This window comes from Microcebus murinus, chromosome 6 (assembly GCF_040939455.1).
Source record: "Microcebus murinus isolate Inina chromosome 6, M.murinus_Inina_mat1.0, whole genome shotgun sequence".
In the NCBI taxonomy this organism is placed as follows: domain Eukaryota; kingdom Metazoa; phylum Chordata; class Mammalia; order Primates; family Cheirogaleidae; genus Microcebus; species Microcebus murinus.
The window spans coordinates 4593943-4613864 of record NC_134109.1 but is presented as its reverse complement, the minus strand read 5'-3'; the positions used below and the strand labels follow the sequence as shown (position 1 = coordinate 4613864).

The window sequence follows — 19922 nt, the reverse complement described above, 5'->3', positions numbered from 1 at the left end:
ACTCATATTCAAAAATATCCCCCCAATTTTTGACTTATCCATGGTTTCACAAAAACTGCTCTCAAAAAATTTTTGAAAGAAAATCACAAGCCAAAACATGCATTTGAAAGACTCAGGATGTGCCTTCACAATAAAACAAGAGGTGTCAAAGTGAAATGTCAGAGATATCAACTGCCAAAACTTACTACTTAAGGAAATTGGACATTTCATACTTAACAACCTAATACATATGCAAGATTGCCTTCATGGCCAGGGAGCCCAGCCGGGCAGGAAGGACATGAAGAAAGCTGAGCCGACACAGTGGTGTCCTGAGAGCCTGGACAGAAGGCTTCCTAGGGCAGGGAGACCAAAGCTGCAGCCTGCCTGGCAGGGTGGCTTCACACCAGCCCCAGAGGAGACCTCAAGGGCAAGGCCAGCTGAGCCACAGGCGTCTTTGTAGAGAGACAGTGGGAAGGGCTTGCTGAGGGAGGGTTCTAAGGGTGGGGGTCTGAAGAAAAGTTTTGTGTGACGTGAGCAATGCCTTTATGAACACAGGTGGCGCCATCACGGAAGATGTGCACACGCTCACACATATGCACACACATGAGTACAAAGACACGTACATGCACACCCACACACTGTCCCTTGATAACCTCTTCTTTTTCTTTCTTTCCATTTTTTTCTTTGCCAACAGCGTTTCCAGAAGCAGAGATAAACTCTTCTGAATCCTTCTTTTGAGAGCGGGAGCTACATCTATCTTTAGCATTGCTGTAAATGCCCCAGCACACAGTACATTGCGCTGTACCCAGTGTCCTCTGTGAGTGGTCACTAACTCTCCACTAAGATTGGTTATGGGATGGCTCTCTCTAATGTGAGCAAATGAAAACCAGCTCAAGGGCCTGCAGGGTACACGTGCAGATGTAGAGGTGACGTCCTTGAGACAGATTTCTCTGGTTACTATGGTTTCAAGGCCACTGGGTGGTAACCAGGCAACTTTTCTGGAATCGTGTCCCTATGCTCTCCCTCAAACTCAAAATGACCTAATAAATACCTAACTTAACACACAACTAGACCTCTATGCTGTATTTCCAGTTGCCAACTTGGACACCTCTACCTGCATTTTGCAGACACAGCTTGAAGTCAACATGTCGAAAATCGAAATCACGTTCCCTTGCAAACTTGCTCTCCACTTGCACTCCCACCCTCATCATTCACTGTGTTGCCCAAAATACAAACATGAGCCTTTTGTCCTCTATTCTGGCTCCCTGCCGCCTCAGCCATCCCTCGTCCTGTCACTGTGGAGACACTTCACCAGCAAGCATGGAAACCATCACTAGATCCTGATGGCTGCTCTTTTTGCCTCCTGCTTTCTCCCCACCTTCAACCCCTTCTCCACACTCCCGCCACAGATGGTCTTTTAGAATCCAAATGAGAGTACATCACTCTCCAGGTACATACCCATCAGCCATCCTGAAACATCTTCCAAACAAAGTCCAATTCCTAGGCAAGCCATACCTGTCTTAACCGAGAGCCTCTGTTCCTGGGTCTCACTTCTGGCCACAACAAGACACCCTGTGCTGGGCTCCTTCATGCTTTCCAGCCTGATCACCCCACCCCAGTCCTTGTAGACATGCCTCATGTCACGTCCTTCCGACTGCTGGCTTTTTTCTGTTTCCATCCAAGCAAGAGAATTGCTTGAAGACAAGGGTATTGCCTTGTTCGCTGTGAAATCTCTTGCACCGTGCTTTGCACACAGTGGGTATCCAACAAATGTGAGTTGACTGAATGGATGGCGTGCAGCACTGGATCAGGAGATGCGATTACAAGGATGTTGGTGGCACGGACTTATCTTGGAGAAGCCCCTCTGCCTCCTTAGAGGTTCATGGCCATAAACCAGGAGTATCAGAGCTACTCCTTTTTGATATGGATTTATACTGGGTTGATTAAATTGATAGCATACATTTTATTTTGACAGTGTTATTAAGTTAACTAGGTCATTGTTCCATCCCCCAATGTCTTATAACTATTTGTTTCGGAGAAACCGTTAACCCACTTAACAGACTAATCAAAAAACCATTTCTTCTGCAAAAATAGCTGTTTGAGGTTGTCCTGGTTACCTGCAGATATTCCTCTAAGAGCACGCTGTCACTGAGGCAGAACTTACTTTCAGGACCTCCCACAACACTCCTCACTTTAGATCTTTCTCTTTTTTTCTGTCTTTCAGCTTTCCCATTGCAGAGCGCACAGAACAACCGAAAATGCTTTGCCCGGCAATTTTCAAGAGCAAAACCCGGGGCTAAGGGAACGCAGGGGTAGTTAAGAACCCAGTTAAGACGCAGTTCCTTAACCTGCGCGGGCGAGGCACCAAAGCCCCTCGCCGTGAAGTCGGTCGCTGCTCGGTCCGCCACCTGACGCCCCTCCGCGACCTCGCACGCCCGCCCCGCCCCGCCCCGGCGTCCCGGGCCCCACAGCAGGCTGCGGAAGTGGCGCGTTAAAAAGTTCGGCTTTTATTCCTCTTGTTGCTTCTTACCTAAAAAAAAAATAAAAAAAAAAAAAGTTCGGCTTTTTCCCTCGGAGAACTCTCCCCGAGCTATTAGCGAGGTGAAGAAACCGGGTGGCTGCGGCCATCACGCAGCGACCTCCCCGCCGGCCTAGGATCAAGCCAAATTAAAGAACAGAATTAAACCCTATTGGCGGGGCGGGCCTCCGGGAAGGTCCTCGGGAGCAGGGCCTAGCGGGAGGGCGGGGCCTAGCGGGAGGGCGGGGCCTAGCGGGAGGGGCGGGGCCGGGGCGGAGCCTAGTGGGCTCCCGCGAAACCGCCGCTCGCGCGATCCGCGAGCCTCCTCGGTCGCCGTCGACTTTGGCGGCAGAGGCAGCGGCGAGGCAGGGAGGCTGCCATTCGCGCCCCGCCGGCTACAGAAGTTGTTGCCACAGATTGCCAATATGCATTTTCTACGTTTCCCTAGTCTCCTGCTCTTTCTGTCGCGCACCTCCACAGCGGGCCACAGCCCGGTCGCCGCAGGTGCAGCCACGCACCCTCCTCCCCAGCCTCGGCTTGGCTCACACGGGCCATCCCACCGCCCTCAGCCCGCGGCCCGGCGAGACTGACGCGAGCCGGAAGGCAGCGGCGGCGGCCAGTGTGTGTGAACAGACCGCGCGGAGGGGGCGGGAGGGCGGGAGAGCGTTGGGGCACGTGACGGCACGTCGGCCAATGGCAGGGCGCTGTTGAGGGCGGCAGGGCGGGGCCGGGCACGGGGGCGGGGCGAGCGGCGGGAGGCGGGCCGGGGGCGGGGCGGTGGGCTGGGGGAGGGGCGGGCCGGGGCGGGCCGGGGGAGGGGCGCAGAGACGCCGCCGCCGCCGCTGCAGCCGCCGCCGCTGCCGCCGCGGCTGCCGCAGCCTGTGGGAGCCTGGAAAAGGGGAAGCGAGAGCGAGCGAACGACTCAGTCCCCGGGCGGCGGCGGCGGCGGCGGGAGCGACAGCGGTGGCCGGGGGGGCGCGACGGCCGGGGCGGGGGTGCTGCTGCTGCGGGCGGCCGGCGGCGACAGGGGCGGCGGCGGCCGGCACCAGCCATGCCGAATAAAAACAAGAAGGAGAAAGTGAGTCCGGGGGCCCGGGCCGCGGGACGGCCGGGGGCGGGGGAGCGGGCGGCCGGGAGGACTGCCGGAGGAGGGGCGCGGCGGGGCGCCGGCGTCCCGGCCGGGCCCTCACTCTGCCGCCCCGACGCCGCGGGCTCCGGCCCCCGAGGGCGGCCGGGCCACACCGAGCGCCCCGGGCTTCTGTCTCCCTCACGGCCGGTGGGGGCGGGGAGCGGCGGGATGGTGCGGGAGCTGCGGGGGCGCAGGCCGGGGCCGCGGGGACCTGCCGGGCGGGCGGGCGGGCCGGGCGTGGAGGGAGGCGCGGCCGGGGTGGGGGGCGTGGGCGGCCGCCCCCGGACAGCGCGCGCGGCGGGCCTGAGGGGGCAGGTGCGGCCCCGGGGTGGCCGACCCAGCCTCGCAGTCGCCTGGGAAGGGGCTTCGGGGGTGCTGCAGATGCCTGGGGAGGGACCTGGACGGGGAGAAAGGCGGCGGGAGGGGACCCCGCTTAATGCTCATAAAAAATGTTATGCTGCTCCAGAGGGACGCTCCGGGGCTCCAAAATACTGTTATTATCCAGGGTGGCGGCGGTGGTGATGGCTGTGTGCGAGTGTGCTGCGTTCGCATTGGGGGGCGGGGGGCGGGTATGCTTTTGCTTCAGGTGGAGCTCTGTTACAGCTTCAGTATCACCCCAGAAATCCTCACTCACAGGGTTAAGGGTGGAAGGGAAGAAAAGGATGCGATGTGGCTCTTTCCAAATGCCGAGAGCACTATGTAAAATTGGGTTTATCAGTTTCTGCTTAAAGTTTTCAACCCCAAATACAGAGGAAGAAAACGAGGAGAAGCTGAATTGTGGAGGGGGGAGCATTGCAATACTGTATCTCTGAACAGTATGATATAGAATTTCTTGATGATGTGGATTGAAGCTATCAGAAACTCTACTTAAATTGTATAAACAATTTACAACTGCATTTGGTTTATCTGATGTTTAGCACTCTAAAAATGGAGAAGACTAATTGATTTTGCTTGATGTTTCCCAGGAAACACCAAAAGCAGGGAAAAGTGGGAAAAGTTCAAAAGAAGGACAAGACACAGGAGAACCAGAGGTAACTGTCCTCAAATATTCACTTTGTTTTTCATGAACACCTTTTAAATTAGGTTAGAAACACTGAGGATGATAAAACCCAGGGTCCTCTAAAATGTTTTCTCTATTTGAGATTTTTTTGTGGGATCTTTCATAACCCTCCATTTTAGTTATTTAGGTATTTACTATTCTGCTTTAGGAAAATGTTAATGATTTAATGAAAATTGTGCTTGTCTGTGGAGCTGGTATTTTAAAATTTATTCCCCACACTTCAAACCTGCATATAACTGGTCTTGTTGGGTCTCTCACTGGAGTTCCTTGTGTTGCTTTTGCTTTAGGATCCTCCCCCGCTTCTTTTGCACGCTGCCAGGTGGTTGGTTCTCTTTCTTCCCTCACCCTGTTCTCCTTCATGCCACCTCGGCTGCTGGTGTCCTGGATTAGCTCCCTGTTTCTGTTGATGTCTGGTTCCTTGGACTCTGCCCAATAATGTTGGTATTTTTTTGCCTAGCTAGTTATGGTATTTTTGTACAGTCTTCTATCATCTTTCACATTCTCTCTCTCTGCATTGACCACCTGTGAATTTTTTTTTTTGATTCTTGACTTTGAGTTCCTTTAAGGAACAACTGGAATGCTTAGTAACGATTGCCTCTCCTCGATGAAGTTGAAGTTGTTCCTTGACACAGTTGTGCCTTCAGAGGATTTGTGGAGGCACCACTTTCCTTTGCTTCCTTGTGACTAATTGTCATTGAACTAGAGTACTTAGGGCTCAGGGTCCAGGAGCTGTATGGCAGAGCTAAAAGGTCCTTTTGAATCCGTGGGTAGCAGAGAGCTTAAGGGAGGTGTTAGGTCTCCAAAGCTGGAGCACTGAGGTCCCAGTCTTACCACAAATGACATTAATTTGTGTCAGACTCCTTCCTGTAGGCCAAATTAGTATGAGTTAAATTCTGTCTGGGAAACAGTTAAGTGGTGATTACCTGCAGTAGACTTTTTTTTCTAGCCCCAGGTTATCTTTTTCCTGTCATTTGGTGTATTCTAAGCCTCCCTCTTCTTCAGCAGGTGGTTTATTCCAGCAAATCTGTTGCCCTCCCCAGAGCAAGAAGCAGAAATGCAAAAGGTTCCTTAAATGTCAGTAGTTAGGATCATTTGTGCTAGTCTCTTTCTACTCTTTCTTTATAGCAGACAACCAAGTTTTACTATGGCATTGGATTTAACTTGCTTTTATGTCATCTTTTATTTAGATGGAGACGAAATTTATGAATAGTTGCTCTGCAGGGGTGTATGCTGTATGCTTTTTGGAGTTTGTTGATCTTTCATTAAAACTGCTAAGACTTCTTCTCTCTAAAGCTTTCTTGCTAACATACTTATATCCTCTTACCGTTAGGGTCACAATGGAATACCAATGTGCATGTGTCATTTATTCCTCTTTTAGTGGAAAGAACCTGGCTATGTAGACAGATAATGTTTAAATCAGAAAAATCTTATCAGTAATTCAAAGATACCAAAACCACTACTATATAACATTTGTGTTTGTATGGTGGCTTGGGTTCCTAGACTGCCAGTTGCATAAGACTCTTGTGGTGTGGCCTGCAGTGTCTTGAGTGTGATGCCCCACTTGTCTTTTTGTATTTTTTCTAGTGCTACTGTCTAAGAGCTGGAGTCACAGAGCTTGAAATTCCCACTGAAAAATACCGCTTCCTCATAAGGATACCAGAGGCAACTTGGCATATTAATCATGACATTTGGCAGATCACTGTGTAAATTACTTTTCAGGAGTACAAATTGAGGCATTTCTGTTTGTCTGAATTTTGAGTTGACCCTTAACGTTTTTTATTGTTGTTTTTCTCCCCTCAGTCTTCAGCTTGCTTGTTCAGCTTCTAGATCCACCCACTTACCAAATATGATTGACTCACACAGGTGAATTAAACCATTATTGCACACTTTTTCCTTTTCCTCTCTGTTACTCTTAACTTGAATATTTTAACCTGAATGGTTTAAATGGATTTGATATTACCATGTTGCTTTCAAGCCTTTCTAACGTCATATCACCTTCACAACCAGCAGTTGCTCACGTTACCCTGTGAACTCACCTCTGTTGGAACAGTTACCACGCCTGGGGCTTCACAGCCTTGACAGATGTACAGGGCAGGTACCCATCCAGGGCAGAGTAGCCAGTAGTTTGAAATAATCCCAACAGAGAAACCTTTAAGAAGTTGGCCTGGTTGACTTAATGTACTACCTCAAGTATGTGAAAGGTCTTCGTAATAAAATCCTGGCTGGCTATCATCCAGCCTCATAGGAAACAGCAACACCCGGCTTATCTTGCACAGCACTTTTTGGTTAGAACAAGGGAACATTTGGTGGCGTGGTTTTTTAGTAAGGAAGATGAAGTCCTGGAGCAAAGGACAGGGCAGAGAATATTTCAGCCTGAAGGTTAGGAAACAAAAATGGTGATCCTTGCTTTGCCATAAAGGATGTCACCTAACTTGTGTGATCCTGTTTCCTCATTTGTAAAATGACTTGATGAGTTTAAGATTTGGCCATTTTTAAGTGTATAGGACAGATTAGGCTTGACACTTCTTGAAAGAAATTTTCCTTGCAAGATGTATGACAGGATATCTTTCAGTGTAACAGAATATTGTTAAAAGTCATAACTGCTGCTGTGCACCTTTTGCCTTATTCTAGAAATTTCTACTTGAAAGACATGTATTGGTACATTTTTGTCTTATTCTCTTTCAAATAGAATGTTTAAGTTTGACTTATTGCTTATGCACATGTGTCCTGCAAATAAAAGTTTTTCTGCCCAGTACTTACTGCTGGTTTATTTCATAGCACATTTTTAAAGAATGAGGCTACAAATGGGCTCTTGGGTCACTTGAAATTGGAAAATTCTGTGACTATTGACAGAACTCAGCATCTCTTTTCAGTGTAGCATTCAAATCTGTGAAAACATAAGTAGGCACATTTTATGAATATTTAGAATCTTAATAAATTGCTTGGAGATTCCTGAAGTCCATTTTGTAGGATCAGATCATAGGATGGTGATGTTTCTTTTATGTTTGTGTACTGTGTCCAAAGTTACATTTTTAAAAGTGTTAATGCTTTTTGTAAAGTGATTTGTTTTAAGCACATTAAAGGTTGTTTGAGTATTGTTCTCATGGTCATGTGTTTTACATATCCTGCTTCAGCTTAGTTTTGTTTGAAAGTCTCTACAGCAACTCTTACATAATATCTATTGCTGAAAAGAAAGCTGAACAATCCTCTCTCCGACTTGTTAGCTTATTTTGACACCTTCCACCTTTAGTAATAACTTCTTTTTTCTAATCTGTCCTTTGCGTTCCACTGCCACCACCCCCTGGTGTTCTAGAGCTGGGGACACTGGGACTTGCCTCCAGTCACACAGGTGCTAGATCGAAGAGCAAGTTTTTAGAAATTAAAACTAAAATTTTAAAAATACTTATCTAATAATAACATACCCATTAAATGTCAACATAAATAACATTTTTATGAGAAATATCCTTTCAGAAAATAGTATTTGACTTTCTGTTCACCGTCTCTGCAGCAGGAGTTTTAACCTGAGTGAGTTGGAGGAGGACAGTGAAAGATGCTTTGTTAGGCTGCATCTCCTTGGAGGAGAGTCCCTGACTCTGTTCCCACAGAAGACCAAAAGCCACTGTCTGTAAGCTTACTTCTGAGCCCCAGGCTTGCCTCACTTTCCATCATTCTTGTCCCAACTATTTTCCATACAACCCTAAACTGAACTTCAGCAAGGACCAAAGATGACCAAGAGAAGTGCTTCAAAAATCTTTTTTGAAATTTTATGTAATTATTATGTAGATATGGAATTCCTTGCTTTTAATTGCCATGTCTTGGTTTACTTTTCTCCGAGCTGCCCCATAGTCTTTGCTGAGGGCCCAGGTGCATAGGGAAGATGGATGCGCTGCAGAGAGGACTCTTAGCTGCAGATCGCAGAGCTTTGGCGTGGTTAGGAGGCTTCCCTGAGCTTTACTGTCCTTGAGGCATGAGGACGAAGTGGTTCTTCCTGAAGCTGCCCTATCTCTAGCCCCCACTCTGTCCCAGGTTACAAGCTGCACAATTGGTAGACCCCAAGTACCTCCCATGTGACCTCCACTGCTCTAGACCAAGGGTCCCCATCTCATCTCAGCACTTGACATATGGGTCCACACATTTTGTGGTAGCACTATCCTGTGCTTTGTAGGATGTTCACCAACATTCTTAGCCTTACCTACTAGATTTGGTATCCCCCACACACTCCGGTTGTGACAACCAAAATGCCACCAGACATTGTCTAATGTCTCCAGGAGGACAAACTCACCCCCTGTTGAGCCACTGCTCTGAAAAGACCCCTCCACAGAAATTGTATGTTTGCTTGCAAATCACACCTGGCACATACTCATCTGAGCATGGTATTTCCTTTAGAACGGCAGTGCCCAAGCAGAAGGGAGATCAATCACTCCTTTATACTCTTCAAAATTATTGAGGACCCCAAAGAGCTTTTGCTTAGGAGGGTTATATCTATCTACTGATATTTTTCATTTTAAAAAGTAAAATCTTTAAAATATTAATTCATCCAATAACACTGATTATCTGTGAACATAAATAATATTTGTATAAAAACTATTTTTAAAAAATTTTCTGAGAAGAGTGGCATTGCTCTACATTTTTGCAAATCTTACTGTCTGGCTCTGTAGAAGGTAGCTGGCTATCTAGCTGTCTGCTCCTGCATGAAAGCTGTTTTGATTCACATGAGTAGCCTGTGAAAAACTCCATATAATGATGGTTAATAGGGCAGATTGTACCGTAGTGTTATGAAAACAGTTTTGACCTTGTGAACCCCTGAAAGGGTCCAAGGGACCCCACTTGGGGGTCCCTAGACCACACTTTGAGAACCACTGTTTTAGAATAATACTCCCATTCTCTGCTGGGTATCTGAATCTTTTCATCTTTTTAGCTCGAACCCAAGTTCATCTATTCTGAAATGTAAGTGAAGCTTTTTCTCACCATCTTGGACTGTATTTTTTCTATCTTTTAAATTTGTATATCAGTTATTTACTGTAGCAATTATTTGCTATACAGATTGTCATTTTACCATCTTAGACAATCTTTGCTTACCTGCAACTTCCCTCCTTAACTAAATTAAGCCATTGAAGATAGCAGTTTAACTTGATTCTTCTTTGCCCTTGCCATATATATTAAGACCTAGGGCCTAGAAGTATTTGACTGATGGATTTTAAAAATGCTCAGGAAAAAAGCTTCAACTGAATTAGGTTGCTGATTTTTCTGATACTGTAAATTATCAAAAAAAAAAATTAAGTGGCTTATTTCCTTATCACTTTTTTGATCCTGTAAGGAAATTTTAATACAGAATTTTCATCTAGTACAATTTGTTTTAAACAAATAGCATTATACTAAAGCAGGATATTATGGTACCTAAGGTCTTTTTCTAATGTCTCATGAATGTTTTAAGAAGTAGAAGCCTGGTGCAGTGGCTCACACCTGTAATCCTAGCACTTTGGGAGGCTAAGGTGGGAGGATGGCTTGAGGTCAGGAGTTTGAGACCAGTAAGAGCAAGACCCCATCTCTACCAAAAATAGAAAAATTAGCCAGCATGGTGATGTGCACCTAGTCCCAGCTACTCAAGAGGCTGAGGCAGGAGGATCACTTGAGCCAGGAGTTTGAGGTTGCCATGAGCTAGGCCAGTGCCATAACACTCTAGCCTGGGCAACAGAGCAAGACTCTGTCTCCAAAAAAAGAAGTAGAGTATTTCTTTTCTCTTAGTTCACTTTTACATCATAGAAAATGTATAGTCTCATAAGATGTTGGAAAAAAGGTCAGTGGTAAAAAGTATGGTCCCATAAGATCTTATTTTAGTTAAAGCATTTCAAAATAAGATTTCCATTTAAATACAGTCATGTGTCACTTAATGACGGGGATCTATTCTGAGAACTGTGTCATTAGGCCATGTCATCTTTATGCAGACATCAAGGGATGGACTCACACAAATCTAGACAATATAGCCTAGTACACACCTAGGCTGTATGGTATAGCCTATTGTTCCCAGGCTACAAACCTGTATAGCATGTTACTGTACTGAATATTGTAGGTAGTTGTAGCACAATGGTAAGAATTTGTGTATCTAAACATAGAAGAAATACAGTAAAAATATGGTATTATAATCCAGTGGGACCACTATCATTGACCAAAGCGTCATTATATGGCAGAGATTATATGTTTCCTTATGATCATTGATGCTTTATTTATTTATTTATTTATTTATTTTTGAGACAGAGTCTCGCTTTGTTGCCCAGGCTAGAGTGAGTGCCGTGGCGTCAGCCTAGCTCACAGCAACCTCCAACTCCTGGGCTCAAGCAATCCTCCTGCCTCAGCCTCCCGAGTAGCTGGGACTACAGGCATGCGCCACCATGCCCGGCTAATTTTTTCTATATATACATTAGTTGGCCAATTAATTTCTTTCTATTTATGGTAGAGACGGGGTCTTGCTCTTGCTCAGGCTGGTTTCGAACTCCTGACCTTGAGCAATCCGCCCGCCTCAGCCTCCCACAGTGCTAGGATTACATACAGGTGTGAGCCACCGCGCCTGGCCTATATTTCTTAATTTAAATTTACTTTGAGAATGTTTTCTCAGTAGAACATAAGTTACATATACATTGTTAATATGTTTTGTAAGTTATATGGATATATATAGGTAATAGTTTTGTTTTGAACACCTCTTGTTCAATGCGAACACTTTGTTGAGGATTGGGGAGATAAAAGAATAAGGTAGCCCTAACCCATTAAGAACTTAGGTAATGGCTGTCTCTGTTCTTCGTGAAGTGTAGCACTTGTTGCTTCTGGACATTTGGTGTACTTGGGAGTAACTTGGACCCCCACTCAGTCAAATCCTGTAGCTGATGAATGGATGAGGGCCCATTTCATGTGAAGAGCCACCTGGAGCTTTGGGTAAGAAAATCAGATGCTTTAAAACATCTATGTAGACACACACCATTAAATTATGGAGTTCCAGAAAGTGCATTGGACCTCGGGTATGTGTTGTGGTTAGAGCCAGCAGATGAGGTCAGTCAGCATTCCTCTCCCTTGTCATTAAAAGCTTTGTTACTCTGTATGCAATTCTAGAAAGAGTTCATCAAATGAATCATACACAATCTAGAGTTTTCAGGTTCATGAAAGAAGCTCACAGTTCTATGCTAACACAGCTGCAAGGTGGACGCAAACGTGTAGCCCTGCAGTATGATGGTGAAGAGGTTTCCACCTGCATTTGTGGCGGAGCTGAGTGAGTCAGTCTGCCACCAGCATGAATCGTGGTGATGTTTTCCTAAATCACAGGGAAAATTTATCTGGAAGGTTTCAATTATAAAAATGGTCTCCAGTGCTTCCTTAAACAGTGGGTACCCGCCAAAGGTCAAGGTATGATATGTGGTTTGGTACAACATTCTATCTAATTGTCTTGCATTTTCCTATCAGCATGTTGTGTTAAGCAAAGACTTCCCAGTGCCCTGCTTCTGGGACAGGTTTGAGAACAACTGATGCAATGAAATAATGCTTCCCTGAGCCAAACTATATTGTCATCTTCATTTTCTCCACCTGGGGGAGTGAGAGAACAAGCCTAGAAATTAAGCTCTCCAGAAAAAAAAAATGATTTTAATTGAGGACATTGGATTTTCCTTCAGTTTATGTATCTTTTTTTTTTTTTTAATATAAAGTTTAGCATGGCCCTAAAGAGATTAGTTTCAGACATGCTGCAGCCTACAGGTATTAGCTGTGACCGAGTACTGGTTTTGCCCAGGGGTAATATCAAAATACCTAGGCTCTAAATGGGTTAGGTCTGCCCTGACCAGGATATTAGCTATTTGCTACATGTGGCTATTTTTAACTTTAAATTAATTAAAATTCAGATTTAATTATATAAAAAAATTCAATTCCTGGGTTGCACTAGCCACATTTCAAGTGCTCGGGAGCCATATGTGGCTGGTGGCTACTCTCTTAGCCAGCAGATGTAGAACTTCTCCAGCTTCATAGAAAGTTCTGTTGGACAGAGCTGCCTTAGACCCAATGGTGTTTGCCACAATAGTTCTAATGTGAGTGTATCTAACTTAATTTAGCTTCCTTTGTTAGCTATCACTCTTCTTAATATGAAAAATCAAATTTAAGGTTAAATATAAAGGAAAAGAAGACATAAATTGACAAAAGAGGAAATAGATAAAACTAGGCAAAGGAAGGTGAGAAGAAAAGGGAGTATGGTGGTAAGACGGGAAGGAGGCCCTGCTCCCTGCCTGGGTCATGGGGGCCTACACCTGACACACAGAAGGAAACTCCAGTCCCCATGGGAGTGGGGCCAAGAGAGACCTGAGAGGAGTTACAACCTTTTTTCCTTCCAGTTTTCTTAGACATTTTCTCTTTACTTGTTTATTTTTGGGTGAAAACACACATGGTTAAAAAATAAAGTAGTACAGAAATCAAGAGTTTTCCCCTACCCCCTTCCATTCTCAGGCCTACTTCACCAGTGTGCTAGTTATAAACCTCCCCACCATCTGATCCAGAAAGCAGCATTATGCAGCAGAGGCTGAGCTCTGGAGTCAGGTGCCCTTTCTGCCCCCTGCAGGGATCTTTCTCTCTCAGTGTCATTTCCCTCCTTTATCTTGTCCATTCTCTTTGGCATTACAGGCTTCCCTCCAGGTGATGCCTTCATTTACGATCATATAGCGTGCACATTCTGAGATCCTGCCCTGTGCTAAGTGCCATTGTGGGTGCAGAGGCACTGTACTCACAGAGTTTGCCTTCAGTGAGGGCACAAAAGTGGAGTGCTGTGATGCAGGCATTTTTGTAAGGGGCACTAGTGACATTGGCTGTGAGAGCATCTCACACGTTGCAGAGCAATGGCCCTGGGTTCTCAACACCATAGTGAAACCAAAACTGTACTTCATGATTCCAGATACCCCTGGTGGGGCAGGAACACTCCAGAAGCCCCTCTGCTGCAGCCCAGCAGGCTAATTGAGGTGGTTAGCGAGGGCCTCACCAAGGAGATGGCGGGAAAGGTGAGACCAGAATGTCAAGAAGGAGCCGACAGTGCAAACCTCTGGGGAGTGGCGTTCATTCAGCCAGAGGCAGCAGCTAGTGCAAAGGCCCCGTGGAGGACATGAGCTTAGTGTGTCCACCTCCACCAGTTGGCTGAAGAGAAGCAAGGGTGGGGAGAGTGGGAGGGATGAAGTCAGGGGCTGGGCACAACAAGGCGGAGTAAGTAGGGTCTTGTAAGCAGCCATCAGCAGGGCTTGGGGTTTATAAAAATAAAGGGTGATGGGAAGCCATGGGGATGTTTTAAGCAGATAAGTGAGATGCTCTGACTTACATATTTAAAAAGACCGCTAGCTCCTGTGTGGAGAACGGGGCAAAGTGGAACAAGGACGTCGGCTGGAAGACTTTGCTTCCTCGGATGAATGGTTTCTTGGTTCGCACACACAGAGGTGGGCACCAGCACAGCCGACTGTGGGCTCTGGGCCTGAGTGGACTTGCCAGCCTATCGCTGCTATGGAGCCCTTAGTTGGGAGCTGGTTCTTGTGGCATTTGACCCCCAGTGGCTAGAATGAGAGAGTTTTGCTTTGAGGGGCTGGCTTCTAGCAGCCTTAGTTTTTCCTAGACAGTTTGGTTTCTAAGAAAGAGGGCTATGAACAGATTACCATTCAGACCAAAAAGTAATCTCCTCCTCTTCAGCCCCATACCTCACTCCTGTCCTCTGCCTCACCCCGCGTCTCCAAGTCCATTGCCTCTGGGGATTCTGTTTGGCAAATCAACTGCCTTCTCCCTCCAGCTCCACAGCCCCAGCCCCTGTGTTTCCAGGTGGAAGTTCCATCTGTTAAATATTCCTATCCTGAGAGGCACCGGTGACTGCCTATGCAGATCTTTTTATTATTGGAGGACAAAACTTCCCTAGGCTTTTGTTATCACTTGTAATGGGGGCTCTGGAGGCGTGCCCATAAGTATGAGTGCATGGTTGACCTTGCTCAGGGTACTCTCTCCTGTTCTTCCTTTATTTCCACCTCTCAGCCAAGAGTTGTTGGAGTAGCACAGGTATTAGCAAACCTTTTTCTGTAAAGGGCCAGATAGTAAATATTCTTAGCTTTGTGGGCCGTGGTCTCTGCTGCAGCTACTCAATTGCTGTTGTAGCAAGAGAGCAAATGTTGACAATAGGCATGGCCATGTTCGAATAAAACTTTATTTACAAAATTAGGCAGCAGGCCAGATGTAGCCCATGGAGTGTAGCTTCCCAGTTCTGGCCTAGTGGAATATAAATCAGATTCAGCAATGAGAGAAACTTTAGACAAGAGACTGGGCATGTTGCTACCCTGATCTTCTGTCCTTAGGTCCTTATCTGACACTAACAGCAGTTATGCTCTATGAAAGGGGTGTCTTTTGTGTTTGACTCCATTCACCATCAGAAGTTACTGAGAAAACTGTGATTTGGCCCTGCCCACCTGAACAGTAAATGTCTTACATCTAGTTGTGAATTTTTAGAATCGCAGTGTTTGAAAGAAAAGAGCTGCTTGTTTAGTATAGTAATGCCATATATGGGAAAACATCTAGAAGTAAGGCTTTGACACAAATCCAGTTGCCTGTTTTGCTGTTTGAACGAAATACTTAAAGGTACAGGGACTAACAAACATCCATGTATCTGCTGCTCAGATTTTTTTTTTTACTCCAAAGTTATTGGGGTGCTGTTGCCTGGCTGCCTAGCCGGTTGTGAGGCAGGAGCAGCAGGGAGGATACTTGGACATAAAGGCTTGATGTGTCTCATGTTAGAAAAAGGAAGGGGCACTTTTCATGACCACGAGGGATGCCTCTGCCATCTCGTTCCCTCTACTTTAGCAACTGCTGTTGCTGGGAGGACTTGGGCGAGGGCCTTGTACCCCTGAGGTAAGCAATGCCCTTCGCCCTGCACCTCCTTGGGGGCCAGGCCGGGGGCAGCGGCTCACCCATCTGGCTGGGCACTGGAGCCCCAAAGCAGTGGAGTCATAGGCCTGTCTGGGCAGTGCCTCACCTCGCCATGCAGGCTGGCCGCTTCACCTTCCCTCCTCTTAATACACCCCTAGCCAGTGACTTCAGAATTCCAGAACCCCACACCATCAGACACATCTTCACCCAGGGCCCCTGTGTCACTTCAGTAAAGAGTCCTTGGGAAGGAAGGGGAGGGGACAGCCTGCACTTTATTGGTGTAGCTTCTATTTGAATGGCCAAAAAGCATCTCAAACAGCATTTCAGATCATGGGCCACCCACATTCTGCCTGGAAAACATAGCTGCTCATTGTACAACTACTCAGTATGCAGCTACTTTGTAGACAGGTAGGGGACGCACAGGGTCTTCAGGGACCACTGGCTTTCAGTGGCTTCCAGTAAAGGGATATTTTGATGTGAGTTTGACAAATAATACAGAGTTTGATAAATAATTTCCCATCATTAGGCCAAACATTAAGAGGCTGAAGTAAATCCTAGGGCTTCTATCACCTCACTGAATGAATAGATAAAAAGAAAAGTACCTGTAGCCTCCATTCCAGAAGAGTGACAAAAAAGGTAGAATCAAGTCTTTTTTGGATTTTACCCAAGTCAGGTAGCTAAACAGTATCATACTTCTTTACAAAGATTTCTTGTAATCTAAAGAGAGATATCCCATTTTTATTCTAGAAGTAAACACCAAAGGAAGCACACCTGTTGTTTCTCGCTTAATATTCAGCCAACATTAATGCCTTCTCTGTGCCAGAGGGCAGTTGACCCACTGGAAGTGCACATGCCCTTCTGGGCTCCTGGGGGGCTTGCCGTGGGTAACAGGAAGCCAGGAGGCTCGAGGGTGCTCAGAGGACAGTGCGGCCATCGCCACTGTGTAGTTCCAGAGCGTTTTCCTTACCCCAGAGAGAGACCTCATTCCCATTGGCAGTCACTCTTCACTGTCCCCTCATGCAGCCCCCAGCAGCCACTAATCTAGTCTCTCTATGGGTTTGCCTACCGTGGATATTTCATATCATGCAGTATGTGGCCTTCTGTGGCTGGCTTCTTGCGTTTAACATAATACTTTCAAAGTCTGTCCGTGTTATAGCATGTGTTAGTACTTCATTCCTTTTTTATGGATGAGTAGTACTCTCTAGTTAGGATATATCACATTTTGTTTCATCACTTGAAATGTGGGTTTTTTCCACATTTTGTCTATTGTGAATAATGCTGCTATGAACATTTGTGTACCAGTTTTTCTTTAAACACCTGTTTTCAGTTCTAGGAGTGAGATTGCTAGGTCATAGGGTAGTTTTATGTTTAAGTTACTGAGGAACCACCAAACTGCTTTCCACATTAGCTGTCCCATTTTAAATTCTCACCACCAATGAACAAGGGTTTTAGTTTCTCCACATTCTATGTAACACTTGTTACTTTTCATCTTTAAAAATTATAGGCGTAGGAAGTGAGTGTGAAGTCGTATGTTATTGTAGTTATTGTAGGTTTTTTTTTTTTTTTTTTTGAGACAGAGTCTCACTTTGTTGCCCAGGCTAGAGTGAGTGCCGTGGTGTCAGCCTAGCTCACAGCAACCTCAAACTCCTGGGCTCAAGCAATCCTGCTGCCTCAGCCTCCCGAGTAGCTGGGAATACAGGCACGTGCCACCATGCCCGGCTAATTTTATATATATATATATATATATATATATATATATATATATATATATATATTAGTTGGCCAATTAATTTCTTTCTATTTTTTTTTATAGTAGAGACAGGGTCTCGCTCAGGCTGGTTTTGAACTCCTGACCTTGAGCAATCCGCCTGCCTCAGCCTCCCAGAGTGCTAGGATTACAAGCATGAGCCACCGCGCCCGGCCGTTATTGTAGTTTTCATTTGCATTGCCCTAATGGCTAAAGATGTTGAGCATCTTTTCTTGTGTTTGTTGGCTATATGTATATCTTCTTTGGTGAAATGTCTGTTCAGGTCCTTGCCCAATTTTTAATTGTGTTATCTTTCTGTTGTTGAATTATTAGAGTTTTTTATTCTGGATACTAGACAGTTATTAGATATATAATTTGCAATATTTTCTTCCATTCTGCAGGTTATCTTTTCACTTTCTTGATAGTGTCCTTAGATGCACAAAAGTGTTTAATTTTTATGAAGTCCAGATTATCAGATTATCTATTTTCCTTTTAGTTACTTATACTTTTGGTGCCATATCTAAGAAACCAGTGTCAAATCCAAGGTCATGAAGATTTACCTTTGTATTCTTCTAAGAGTTTTGTGGTTTTAGCTCTTATATTTAGGTCTTTGATCCATTTTAAATTAATTTTTACATGTGGTGTGAGGTAGGGGTCCAACTGCATGCTTTTCCACACAACTATCCAGTTGTTCTAACACCATTTATTGAAGAAACTGTTCTTTTCCCATGGAATGGTCTGGGCTCTCATTTCTACTCCATTGATCTATACGTCTGTCCTTCTGCCAGTACCACTCTATCTTGTTAAAAATGCTCTTTGAAAAGATCTTAAAAGAGATACAAAAATAGGTTTTGTCTGGGAGGACAAGTAGTTTATTGCTGGAACATAGTCTGTGTTTATGTTGGAAGCAGTTGTGTGAAGGCTGGGGTTAAGGAGCTGAGAGGCAACAGTATGAAGAAAAGTGAGCAAGCCCTTGAGCCTTTGCCTACACATAAAGGGGAGAAGAGCACAGTCCTTGCTCCCAAAAAGTCTAACGTCTCTTTGTAGGAGACTTGTGATTCAAGGCCTGAGAGAAGTGTAAGGGAACTACCTTAAGAAGAATGTCAGGGAGATGGCTGCATCTGACTGCGTGAGTAGGGAGTCAGGAAAACAAATACAAGTGGCATTTGAGCTGGGATGTCCTTCAGAAGCTTTGTGCTTGGGGTAGGGAGTGTCTTGGAAAGGGAAAAGGGCATTTCATGTTGAAAGGACAGGCATAGAAACAGGACATGGTCAAAGAACATTTGAGAATCGGAGAGTAGCCTGGCATTCCTGAAATAAAGAGTGTGTGTTGAGAGATTAGTCTTGGAAAAGTAGCTTTAGGAGAGACAGTGGCTGGTCTTGAATACCATGCAAAGGAGTTTGAACTTTCTCCTATGGGCAGGAGAGAGCCACTGAAATCTTTTGAGTGAGGAAGTAGTCTGATACAGGTTTAGAAAGGTAAATCTGGTAACAGTATAAGAATATGATTGGGTAAAAGAGCAGGGAAGTTGTCTTCCGCTTGTCTGGTCTAAGCGTAATGAGGTTAAGCCAGAGAGAATTTAAAATTTGATTTTAGGCCGGGCGCAGTGGCTCATGCCTGTAATTCTAGCACTCTGGGAGGCCAAGGAGGGAGGATCACTCAAGGTCAGGAGTTTGAAACCAGCCTGAGCAAGAGCGAGACCCCGTCTCTACTAAAAGTAGAAAGAAATTAATTGGCCAACTAAAAATATATAGAAAAAATTAGCCAGGCATAGTGGTGCATGCCTTTAGTCCCAGCTACTTGGGAGGCTGAGGCAGCAGGATCACTTGAGCCCAGGAGTTTGAGGTTGCTGTGAGCTAGGCTGATGCCATGGCACTCTAGCCTGGGCATCAGAGTGAGATTCTGTCTCCAAAAATAAAAAATAAAAAAAGAAAGAAAAAAATAAAATTTGTTTGTATTATTTTTTTATTCTATGTATTTTCACATAAGTAGAAGGTAAGATAATAGCATGATGAACCCCAGGCCCCCACCACAGAGCTTCGACAGTCCTCAGCATGAGGCCTGTCCTGTTTTATCTGGCCCTCACCTCCACACAGATGGCCCTCTCCTTACACTAGATTATCATGCAGCAAATTTCAGCCCTTATGTTTTATTCATAAGTTGCAAATATGTGGTAGCCTTCAATGAGGACTCTTAGGCAGAACCAAACACTATTGCCACACCTAAAAAAATTAATAATAATTCCTTACCATCAGCAATAAGTCTTTAAATCTCTGTTGCTGCCTCCTCCCTTTCTTAGTTGGTTTGGGTCCTGAATTGAACTGAGTCCTGATATCCCAATAATAACATCTGTTATACCACACTGAATTTCTCTTCATCTATATAGGTTCCTCCTCTTTTTTCTCCTTATAGTTTAGTTGTTAAAGAAATCAAGTGGTTCACATTTGTTTGAAGGATGTGATGGTCAATCAAGGGCAATTTTTCCTACCACGGGACATTTGGCCATGTTTGGAGACATTTTGGTTCTCATAGCTTGGAGGAGGAGTCTGTTTACATCTGGTAGGCAGAGGCCAGGGT

The 19922-nt window shown here is 45.3% G+C and overlaps 1 protein-coding gene across 5 annotated transcripts in view; it reads left to right on the top strand.

The window, feature by feature from the left end:
- The first annotated feature begins 3394 nt into the window (after positions 1-3394).
- The window catches only part of PPP2R5C (protein phosphatase 2 regulatory subunit B'gamma), a 146162-nt gene continuing 129634 nt past the window's right edge, over positions 3395-19922 (top strand). For 2 of the 5 annotated variants that reach the window (XM_012746333.2, XM_012746337.3), the window contains exons 1-2: positions 3400-3575; positions 4592-4657. In XM_012746333.2, coding sequence (XP_012601787.1) covers positions 3549-3575; positions 4592-4657 — 93 coding nt within the window. In that variant the 5' untranslated portion in view covers positions 3400-3548. Of the gene's footprint in view, positions 3576-4591; positions 4658-19922 lie in introns of all 5 variants that reach the window. The other 3 variants (XM_076003712.1, XM_012746328.2, XM_012746331.2) reach the window with 3 other exon arrangements.